At 46.8% G+C, this 11,356-nt stretch overlaps 1 protein-coding gene across 1 annotated transcript in view; it reads right to left on the bottom strand.

Annotated features, from left to right (window-relative positions):
• PLAUR (plasminogen activator, urokinase receptor) overlaps positions 1-11,356 on the bottom strand; it is a 13,512-nt gene continuing 2,156 nt past the window's right edge. Inside the window, exons 2-7 of the mRNA XM_008570942.1 lie at positions 10,711-10,821; positions 9,496-9,639; positions 3,668-3,820; positions 2,968-3,102; positions 1,426-1,572; positions 1-539 (exon numbers count right to left, since the gene is read on the bottom strand). Of these exons, the coding sequence (XP_008569164.1) occupies positions 286-539; positions 1,426-1,572; positions 2,968-3,102; positions 3,668-3,820; positions 9,496-9,639; positions 10,711-10,821 (944 nt within the window). The 3' untranslated portion in view covers positions 1-285. The remainder of the gene's footprint in view (positions 540-1,425; positions 1,573-2,967; positions 3,103-3,667; positions 3,821-9,495; positions 9,640-10,710; positions 10,822-11,356) is intronic.

An 11,356-nucleotide genomic window follows, 5' to 3' on the forward strand; every position in this document is an offset into this window, starting at 1 on the left:
TTTAAGTATAAATAAATAATATGAATATTAATTAATAATAAAAATAGCGGCAACAATATTAATAATAACAAGAGCTCTCCCGCTGGCCTGAAGCCTTTCTCCAGCTTTCCTCCTCTGGTTTTCACAACAACTCTGTGAGATAGGTGTTTTGATAGCTGGGAAAACTGAGGCCCAGAGAGGACAGCACATTGGCCTGAGGTCACACAGCAAGTCTGCAAGACTGAGAGCTAAGAAGGCAAAGGGATTCCCTGGATCCAGCCAGGGTAGGGTGGGGAGGTTTGGGGTTCAGGTCCAGAGGAGAGTGCCTCCCCACAGTCTGGCAGTCATAAGCAGGGTGACGGTGAGGCTGAGGTGGGCAGGGGCCCCCCGGGGCGTGCCCTCATTGCGATGCTGGGCATCCCAGATTGGGTGGTTACAGACACTTTCAGTACAGCAAGAGACATTGAAATGGGTCAAGCTGAAGGCTTCGGCCACATGGAGGCCTTGGCACCACGAGGCAGTTGCACAGCCTCTCACTGTGTAGCTTGGGTTTCCCAGCCCTGAGGAAAGAGAAGACAGTGAGACTCCCAGCTCTTGGGTCTGGACCTGGCATCCTGAACTAGGTGATGTGCCACCTTGTGGAGGATGCCACCTCCACGCCACCTCGAGAAAGCAGCAGTTCTCAAAGCACAATCCAGGGACCCCCGAGGATCTGTGAAGTCAAAATTATTCTCATAATAATGCTAAAACATTAGGCTTTTTCACTCTCATAATATACGATGGAGTTTTCCAGAAACTCCAGGACCGGTGATATTGCAACAGACTGAATGCAGAAGCAGATGTGAGGATTCAGCTGTCTTCTATTAAGCCAGACAAAAGAGATTTGGAACACAGCAAAACAATGCCAGTCTTTTCATTATATTTTTTTCATTTTGGAAAAAATATATTCGGCGTTTTTCACAAAAAATGTTATTTATGTTAACATGTAACAAGTTTTTATTTTTGTTTTTTAATAAATAAAAAACTTTTAAAAATTTTGGTTTTAATTTCTAATGTAGTACATACTCTTATCTAAAGAAATATCTGACATTAACAACAATTTTTAAGAGCATGACGGAGTCTTGAGACCAAAAAGTTTGAGAACCCCTGGAATAGAGAGATCTTCCCAGGACGTCACAGGACAAAAGCCTGGGATGTCCACAGGAATTCCCACCCACCTCCAGGAAATCCTGCCACCAAAAAGCTCACATTTCTATGGCAGAAATGTCTATTTCCTAATGGACAAGTCCTAATTCCTTACTACAATTTGCACCCTCCTGCAGGGAGTCCCACCTTTTCCACAGGAAGATCCACCTTGGTTAAGTGCAGCTTAAATGAAAGTCAAGCCCTTGCAGAACCCCTTCATCCCCAATAAGTGTCCCCTCCCAGCCTCTCAAAGGGCCTCACCATTAGTGCTGGTGGCTTCTAGACAGTGATTCATGGGTCCTCGACAGTTGATGAGGGAAGTTTTTTCGGAGGAACAACTGTGGGTGCTGTTCCCCTCACAGCTGTAACACTGGACACCATTCAATGGCAGGTTTTCAAGCTCCAGGACTTAGGAGAAGACAAGAGACACAGAAACCAAGGAAATTAGCATGTCGGTTCCTCCTTCCTGGAATTACCTCCCCAGGACTCCCAACTCTCAGCCTGAGGTGTCATGGAGCCACCTTGTGGTCAGGAGTGTGAATGGCACTTTCTTCTGAGGTATTCTTCAGAGCTTATGAGAGAAACCCCTACTCTCAACTCCCTGTGAGCCCCATATCTGACCAGGCACTATGCTGGTCACTGGGTAAGCGATGGTATAAGATGAAACAGTCTCCGCCTTCACAGAGCTTACAATTTAGAGCTACACTGTCCAATATGGTAGCCACTGGCCACATGTGGTTGTTTAAATTGAAATTTAAATAAACTGGGCCGGCCCATGGCTCACTCGGGAGAGTGTGGTGCTGATAACACCAAGGCCATGGGTTCAGATCCCTATATAGGGATGGCCGGTTAGCTCACTTTGGAGAGCACGGTGCTGACAACACCAAGTCAAGGGTTAAGATCCCCTTACCGGTCATCTTTTAAAAAAATTAAAAAATAAAGAAATTTAAATAAACTAATATTAAATAGAATTTTAAAACTCAGTTCACATTTCAAGTGCTCAATAGCCATGACAGTAGTGGCTACCATATTGGTCAGTGCAGACACAGAACATTTCCATCACTGCAGAAAATTCTGTTTATAAAGACAGAATAACATGAGGGATTGAGATTATATTGGAGGGGAGGGACAGTGAATGTTTCCCTGAGGATGATACATTAAAGCTGACACCTAACGGATAAGAAGTTGCCAGCCTGGTGAACTCTTGGGGGAGATGTGTACCAGGTGGAGGGTACTGCACGTGCAGAGGCCACGAAGCAGGGTGGAGTTTGGCAGTTGTAGAAACTAAATGAAGATTATGAGGCAGACAGGTGCCAGATTACATAAACCATAGTAAAACTTTTGGATTTTATTCTAAAAGGGGAAGTCATTGAAGTGCTTGAGGAAAGAGAGTGATATGATCTGATTTACATTTAAAAAAAAATTCCTATTGCTATTGTGTTGAGCCTTGGCTGTGGGATGGCACGAGTGGAAGGAGAAAGACCAGTGAGGAGGTTTTTGCAACAATCTAGGCTAGAAGTCACAGTGGCTTGGCCACTGTGGTCGTGGTAGAGGTGGTGAGCAGTGGAAGGATTTGAGAGAGATGTAGGAGGCAGAAAGGATGGATCTCAGTGAGTGGTTGATAGTCTCACTGAGTTCGCACAAAATCCTTCCTTGAGGACAGGCTTGATATGCCCATTTTTCAGAGGAAGAAATGGAGACCCAGAAAGGGGTGGTTTGCTCGCGAGTGACTGTGTGGTGGTCTGCCTGAGTGCACCTTATTGTCGTAATACCAGGCCTCACAACAGGTCCCCTGCCCATTACCTGGGCCCCCATTGCATTTGGTGGTGTTGCAGCACCGCAGGAAGTGGAAGGTGTGGTTGTTGTGAAAGCCGGCGGGGCCTGGGCAGCCAGGAAGGAAGCCACAGCCGCGGGAGTGGCGCTCATCCCTTATACTCCCTGTGGGGGGCAGAGAAGAGAGGTCAGAGGTCAGATTGTGGATGAGGGGCCGAGACAGATTTGCCCACCATGCACGCATTCAGCCATTCTCTGCTTCCCGCTTCATCACAGGACCCTCATTTTATTTAGGGCTGCCATAGATCTAGCCAAAAGACATTTTCTACCCTCCCTAGGTATAGTAATGTGATAAATTTCCAGCCAATGTGATCTGAGAAGTGCTTTATGGGACTTCCAGAAAGGAGATCCCTTACAAAAGGAGGGGTGCCCCTTCTTTCCCCCTTCCTCCTTCCTGGAATGTGGACATGAGGCCTGGAGCTCTGGCAGCCATCTTGTACTATGAGGCAGTCTTGAGAATGGAAATGATATGTAAGAAACAGGAAGGCATCTGGGTTCTTGGTGACTCTCAAACTGTCCTAGTGGCCCTGGACTTCTATCACAGGACATTTCGTATGTGAGAGAACTAATTTTCTCCTTTGCTTAAATCCCAATCATATTGTGGTCACCGTTAAGTGCAGCCTTGGGGAGGGGCAAAGCATGCAGAAGCTGCTGGTAGGTTGGGACTCACCTTCCAGGCTCCGATGGGTCACTACTTCCACACACTGTTCTCCAGGGTCACGGCATTGCAGGCTCTGCTCCCGGCCTCTTTCACAGCTCATGTCTGATGAGGCGCAGGAAATACATTCAAGGTAACGGCTTCGGGGAAAGGTGCGAGCCCGGCCTGTTTGGAAGAGGGGCAGGAAGGTGAGACTCCATGGGGAGAGTCTTGGAACTCCAGCTCCTTTGAGAACTCATCTCTGTATTAATCCCTCCTCATTCCATGCTTCAACCAATAATCATGCCCTGCCCATTCTGCTTCCTGACTCTTTCTAGAATCTGTCCCCTCCTTTCCAGCCCCATGGTCTGGTTTAGCTCACACTTCTTTCAACACCAGCTTCCTCCCTGGCCTTCCGGTTTCCATATTTGCCAACCCCCAACTCCACCCCAGAGCATTCTACATGGACCTAGAAGCATGTTGCTAATACTCTCATCTGATCTGTCTCTCCTCTGCTCAAAAACCTCCCATGGCTCCCTAATGCCCTCAGAATAAAATCTAAAATCCTCAGAATGGCATTCAAGGCCCATCAAAAGCTGGGCTGATTAGCTCACTTGGGAAGTGTGGTGCCTGGAACACCAAGGTTACAGTTTTGGATCCCCGTACCAGCTGCCAAAAAAAAAAAAAAAAGACTGGATCCTGGCCACCTCTCCTGCTCATCTCCCTGCACTAGTCCCACAGACTCCACTGACATCACACGGTCCCTGAATATACAAGCTGACTGGCGTCCAGGCCACACATATGCTATTGCCTTTGCCCAGAACATCTTTCCCTTGCTCCCTTCTTTCCCTAACTCCTACTCATTCTTCAGGTGTCATCTCCAATTTCACATCCTCCAGGAAGCCCTCCCTGACCCATGAGGCTGGATCAGATTCCCCCTCTGTCCTGCCACTGCCCTCTGGAATCCCCCATCCCAGCCCAGCTATCTGGGTCATCATTGTCTGGTGACAGGTCTGTCTCCCCCACTGGACTGTGAGCCCCAAGAGGGCAAGGCCAGGGTTGTATTGGTCACTATTGTGTCCCAACACCACCCAGCAAAGGGCCAGCGCTGGAGAAGACATTCAACACGTATTTGTTAAACGAATAAATGAGTGAATGATTACTTAAAACTCTTCTATTGTTCCCTGTGGTAGCCAGTCTCCAGGATGGGCCCCAATGACCTCTGCATCCTGGTATTCATGCCCTGTGTAGTCCCTTCCCATAAAGAACAGAGCTGACCTATGTAATCAATATTTTGGAAACGATGGTGTATGCCTTCTGTGGCTAGACATAGCAGTTTCTGCTTGCTGTCTCTCAGATTACTCGTTCTGGGGCAAGCCAGATGCCATGTTGTGAGGAAACTCAAGCAGCACCATGAAAAGTCTATATGGCCAGGGACTGAGGCCTTTGCCAAAGCCATGGGAAGGGATCATTCATGTGAGTGAAGCTACCATAGAAGGCTTCAGATGACTACAGCCCCGGCTGACATTCTGACTGCAATCTCATGAAAGATTCTGAGCCAGAACCACCCAGCTAAGCCACTCTAGGATTCCTGACCTTCAGAAACTTGGTGACATAATACATGCTTATTTGTGTTTTAAGTTTTGGGGCAATCTGTAATGTAGCAATGGATAACTAATATACTACCTACTTGTCTCAGGGATCAAAGCCTCACTTGACTGACCCTTGATAACTTTGCCTTTTGCAAACCTTCCGGTCCAGGCCAATTGGATCGGTTACTTTTTCCTAGAAACACCAGAGTCATTCCTCTGCCCAGACCTTGGCTCACACCATTTCCCATGCCTGGCATGTCCTCTCCTTCATGACCCAAGATATCCCAGCTGAGTCTGGGCCAAGTCATAAGTGAGAGGACTGTTGTAGCCAAGGCTCAAAACTGGCAGGCCGGTATCTGTAATTAGGTGAATCATTCACATCCAAGCCAAACATACCCCTCAAAGAAAAATAATCACAAGAAGGAAGGAAGGAAGGAGGAAGGGAGGAGGAGATATGTTGAACTTTCAGGAGAGAACAAACCTAAGGATGCTAGAGATGGGGGGAGGGGGCTTGGAGAGTGATAGGTCAGGTAAAGGGCCTAAAGAAAAATTGTGATTTGTAATAATGAATATAATAATAATAAATAATACAAATTAAAAAAGAAAAATAATTAAAATGCCAATAACTCATGTCTTCTCATATGAACGTCAATGAAAATGAGAACACAAATTGCCATCATTGCCAAAATAGCTGTCTAACACTACTCATGGGTCTCCTTTGTAAACTCTTCTTATGCCACTCTTCTAAATGTGGGTGACCATGAGGGCTCTGTTTTAGTCCCTTTTCACTTCTCATAATACAGACTCTCTCCCATGGGGACAATGGATTCCTTTTCATTTATTTGCTAGTCACTCACAAATCTCCCTCCAGTCCAACTTCTCTCTGAACTCCAGACCTAAACACCCAACTGCCTCTCAAATACTTCTTGGTTATACCTCAAACACCTGAACCTCAAATACCTTTCCTAAACTAAACTCTCCATCTTCTTCCCAGACCTGCTCCTTCTTCTGAATACCATATCTTTGAGGTGGCCCCATCCAGTCCCACAGGGCAGAAACCTAGCCTGATCCTCCACTTCTATGCATCCACTTGGACACTTCCACTGTCCTGTTTTCTAGTTTCTAATCCTTTTGCCCTGTTGTTTCTAATCTCTATTAAGCACATCTATTGAGTTCATTTCAGTCATTGTTCTATATTTTCAGTTTGACTCCATTTAAAAATGGATTCCAGGGCTGGCTGGTTAGCTGACTTGGGAGAGTGTGGTGTTGATAACACCAAGGTCAAGGGTTCAGATCCCCTTGCTGGCCAGCCACCAAAAATAAAAAAGAATTCCAAACAAATTTTTTAAAAAAGGAAAGAAATGGATTCTAGATGCTAGATGCTAAAACTTATCCTTTCCTCTATTTTCTTGCATATATTGATCACAGCTATTTTAAAGTTCCCTAATAACTCCAGTATCTGAATCACTACAAGTCTGTTTCTATTGTTGGATTTTTCTCTAGGTTTCTGGTCTATTTGTCCTTTTTATTTTCTTTAAGATACCTTGTAGGTTTTGATTAGATGCCAGACATTACAGATGAAATTTTATAAAGGCTCTAAATGATGTTATTGTTTTCCAAAGAGGGTTAGGTTTTTTTCCTGTCAAGGATTGGATTTAGGCTTTTTTAGGGTTGGTCTATTTCAGTTTTGCCTTTACCTCTAGGTGCGGTCCGAAGGGAAATCCTAAGGTGGTTATCAAAGTCTCTCCAGCTTGGCAACCTATCTCACCTGCATCACATGCCTGCTGGAAGCCTTGCTTGGTTCTTTCTATAGCTTCCCAGCTACTATTTTCTGCTGTTTCTTGGAGTCTTACCCTATGCCATGTACAGCTTGTTAATGACTTGAGGGGAGTTATTTTTGCAGATTTGGTGATTCCCTTTTCTGTGGTCCTGTCCATTCCACGATTTTACTTCTCATCTTCCAGACAGTCTGGCAGCCCCAAATTCCAACCTCAGTCTTCTTAGTCTAGCGACTATCTACTTCCCCTCCCCAGCAGGGAATTAGAACATGTGCCCAGGGAAAACACCAGGTTGTTTGTGGAAGTCAACTTCTATGCTTCCCTTATTTCAAAGATTGTAGTGCCTCTGGTTCCTCCCTTCACTTGCTGCTCTCCAGTGACTTCAAATAATTGTTTATTTGTCCAGTATCATTGGCAGAAGGGTTAGTCAGGGACAAGTGAGTCCATCATGACCAGAACTGCAATTTTACTCCCCAAATCTAATCCCTCACTAAGGCTGCTCATCTACCTGCTAAACAGTTTTGTGTGTGTGTGTGTGTGTGTGTGGCTGGCTAATATGGGGGTCCTAAATAGCTCTTAAATCCACCCACTTCTCTTCATCTGGACAACCTCACCCACCTCCAAGTTGGTTTCCTCTCATGTACTCTTGCTTTCCTCCAATCTACCATCCTGAAGTCAGAATAATTTTTAAAAAATATAAATGTGATTGTGACACTCCCTGCTTAAAACCATTCTGTGAGCCTTCACTGCTCCCAGAATGAATCTATATTCCCACCATGTCCTAGAAGGCCCTCTGCAATATGACCCTGCCAAGTTCACTGGCTCATCTTACCCCATTTTTTCCTCCTTTCACCCACCTCTGGGCCTTTGTAGCTGTTGCTCCCTCTGTTGGAAAACCCTTTCCACTGGCTTTTTAACAGTCTGACTCCTCATCCCTCAAGATCCAGCTTAGCTGCTGCTTCCTCTAGGAAACCTTCCCTTATCTGAGTCAGGTGGCTTCTCTGGAGTCCCACAGCCCCTACTATTCCCCCACCCTGGCCCTGACCCCCCTGTCTGTGCAGCCCCATCACAGTCTTGACTAAGCTGATCAGTTACTGTCTGGTAATGAGTCTGTCACTTCCTCTTCCACCCTCCCCTGGCTACTGGACTGTGAGCCCCATGGAGGCGGAGCCCAAGGCTGTCTTGGTCACTGCTGTGTCCCCAGCATCACGTAAGTACAAGGTATGGTTTAACCAACTATTCAAGTTTCCACAAACAGGTTAAGACGGCATTAGAAATGGGTATGATATAGGCATATCAGTTATTCAATTACTGAATTGACAGCTGCTGTGCCCCAAGCTCTCTGTGGACCCCTGACCACTCCCAACTCTCTCCCTAGAACCCTCATGTCCCTGTGATCCATCAGCGAAAGCGGTAACATAGCAGGGTGCCTCCAGGGGGCCGTTCTGGCACTGACCAGAATTGTTAAATATGCTATCATCTCTTATTAGATGCATTATTTAGACCCTAGTATGAATGATTTCCTTAAGCACATCTAACCAAGAGAGGAGGCCAGTGTCCTCTCTCTTATCACTTCCTTAAAAATAAATATCTGTTCAACAGATCAAAGTTTGTGGTTACGACGGATGAAGAACAAGGAAAACCCAGTGCAAACGCAGGCACTCTGCTTACTGACATCACTGTGACTGGACTGGTCTTCGTTGATTTCCTTCCTCACCAAGGCCAGAAAGAGAAATCTCTACTGACCATGCAACCTAGATCTATTCCTTCCCCACCATTCCTCTCTTGTGGGAATTTGGGAGAATCTGACCCTTTCTAAGTCTTTTTCTTAAACTGACCAAAGCCTAAAGCCATGAAACTCAACAAAAGGGCTCATGGAAGTTTCTTCACATTTTCTTCCACTGCCTAAGTCAATGTCCATCTGTTGCAGGGAGTTTTCCCAGCCCTCTGCAGCACATCTTATCCTGTCCTCCTTTGACTTTCCTTAAGGACTCTGAGTCTCTGCTTGTATCTTGGCCCCTCAGCATCCATTGCTTGGACCATTTTCTGTCTCCACGGAAAAAATTAGATGGATAAACATCAGTGAGACACCTCATCTACCTCTCAAGTGTGTGTGTGAGCTTGTTAAAGACAGGTGTTGCACTTTATACATAACAATCACATACAAACATGCAGGATGGGGACAGGGTTAGGGATGGGGATAAGTTTGTAGTTAGTGGTGGGTTTGGAGATAGTTTGAGATGAGGACGGGGTTGATTTGGGGATGCAGTTAGAGCTGTGTCTGAAATAGGGATGGGTTTAGTCTGAAACAGTGTTGGGGGTAAAATGACATTGGAGATGGGATTGGAGGTGAGACTGAGTTGGGGTTGGTACTGTAGTAAGGCATGGAGTGGGGCTGGGGTGGTGTAGGATTGGGTTAGGGTTAGGGTTGATGATGAGGTTGAGTTGGGGATGGTTTGGGGTTGGGTATAGCAAGGGCTGCCCCACTTACCAGGGCTGGGCCGGTTGCACAAGTCTGACCCACATATGGCCTCTGTAAGGGTAATGATCTGCATGCCGGTCCGGTAGCTCATGGTCCTGTTGGTCTTCTCTGGGTGGGCACAGCCTCTCTCTACCAACTCCAGTTCTTCCCCTCCTGTGAGGAAGTATCTTCATCATCCCAGAAGCTCCCCTGGGCCCAACCAGCCTCTGACACTCCTGGTCTCAAGGTCATCCACTCCCAGGGCTGATCCTTGCCAGGCCTCTTCTCTTCTTTGGGTCCAGCTCTGTCTAGAGTTATCCCTCCCTCTTTACCCCCTCCCCCACAGAGGGAGCCTTCTTTTTCTTTCTCTACTATCATTGGGACTTTCTGGATCTATCTACCTCTCACCCTCCCTCCCTAGCTTAGTGATCTCAGCAGGGAGATGCCTCTAACAGGAATTTTTAAAGGGAAATGCTTCAAGCTTACCAAGACAATAGTATATGTTGTTATGCACAAGTACAAGAAAATGATATAATAAATACTGTGTATTCATCACCCTACTTTGTAAAACATTAGCATTGTGCTATATTTGTTTCAGATATTTTTAAATCAATGGCATCTAAAAGACAGAGTTAAATCTCACTCCTCTCATGCCCTGTCCAGGGGCAACCACTGCCGTAGATAGTTCTTACACTATGTATGCATAACAACATATACTATTGTTTTACAAGTTTTAAAGCTTATATAAAAAGGAATCATACTCTGTGACATGTTTTTTCCTCTCAATCTTGTTTTTGAGATGTATCCACATTGATACCTGCAGCTCTAGTTCTTTCATTTAAACTGCTGCACAGCCTTCCATTATGTGATTATACCACAGTGTTTCTCAACCGCTGGTGACTGACTTGAGGTTGTTCCCGCTTTTCCATATCGCACTGTTGTTAAGAACATCCTTATACATGTGTCCCTGAGCACATGTGGCCAAGGTTCTGTGAAGGTTCTACATTCCTAGCTGCTTGGCTTTAGGGTATACTCATCTTCATCTGTACTAGATATTGACAAGGCGCTCTGGGCCGTGGATGCGCCAACTTACCCCCTGACCACAGGGTCTGCAGTTCCACATCCTCAGCAACCCGAGTACTGTCAGATTTTTAAACGCTTTTTAATTTGCCTTCCCCTAATTACTGGTGAGAGACGTTTCTTGGTCACTTGCGTTCCCTGTCGCGCTGGAGTGGGGGAGCTCACCTTCCCATATGCGCAGTACCGTGGTCCTGCAGAAGTCCTGGCCGAGGGCGCACTCGTCCACCCGGCAATTCCCGCTCGTCTCACACAGCACGCACCGCAGGCCCCACGAGGCTGGGGGAAAGAGACGTGGGGAGAGAAGAGGTTATACGCTCCGCGCCAGGATCCCCCTCTCGCCCCCTTACGCCCCGGTCCCAGGGCCAAGTCTCCAGGCCCCGTCCGCTCACGTTGGTGCTCCATGTCTGCCCGCCCCTCGGTTCCAACGCTGGGTTCCGACCGGGGGCACTTCCGGTCCGTCCTTTGGCCCACGTTCTATCCCCGCCCACAAGTCTTTCCCCAAAACCGTGCCCTGGCCCGCTCTCCCTTTAATTCTGTCCTGGCGCAGTCTATCCTACACGTCCTGTCCCGCCCTCCATCAGGACGCTCTATCCCTGCTCCCGTTTAGGAGCACCAGCCGCCCTCGGTCTATGCCGCCTCTCCAACTCTGCCGGGGGGTCCTATCCTCACACACCCAGGCGGTCTTTACGTTATACCACCGCCCCCGGTGCCCTCGAGTAACTATTCCCCCCCCCCCCCTCACGCTACTCCACGGCTTTTTTTTTTTTTTTTTTTTTTTTATTATATTTAGAATGTAGACACACATACATGA

This window comes from Galeopterus variegatus, unplaced genomic scaffold (assembly GCF_000696425.1).
Source record: "Galeopterus variegatus unplaced genomic scaffold, G_variegatus-3.0.2 Scaffold647, whole genome shotgun sequence".
Lineage (NCBI taxonomy): Eukaryota > Metazoa > Chordata > Mammalia > Dermoptera > Cynocephalidae > Galeopterus > Galeopterus variegatus.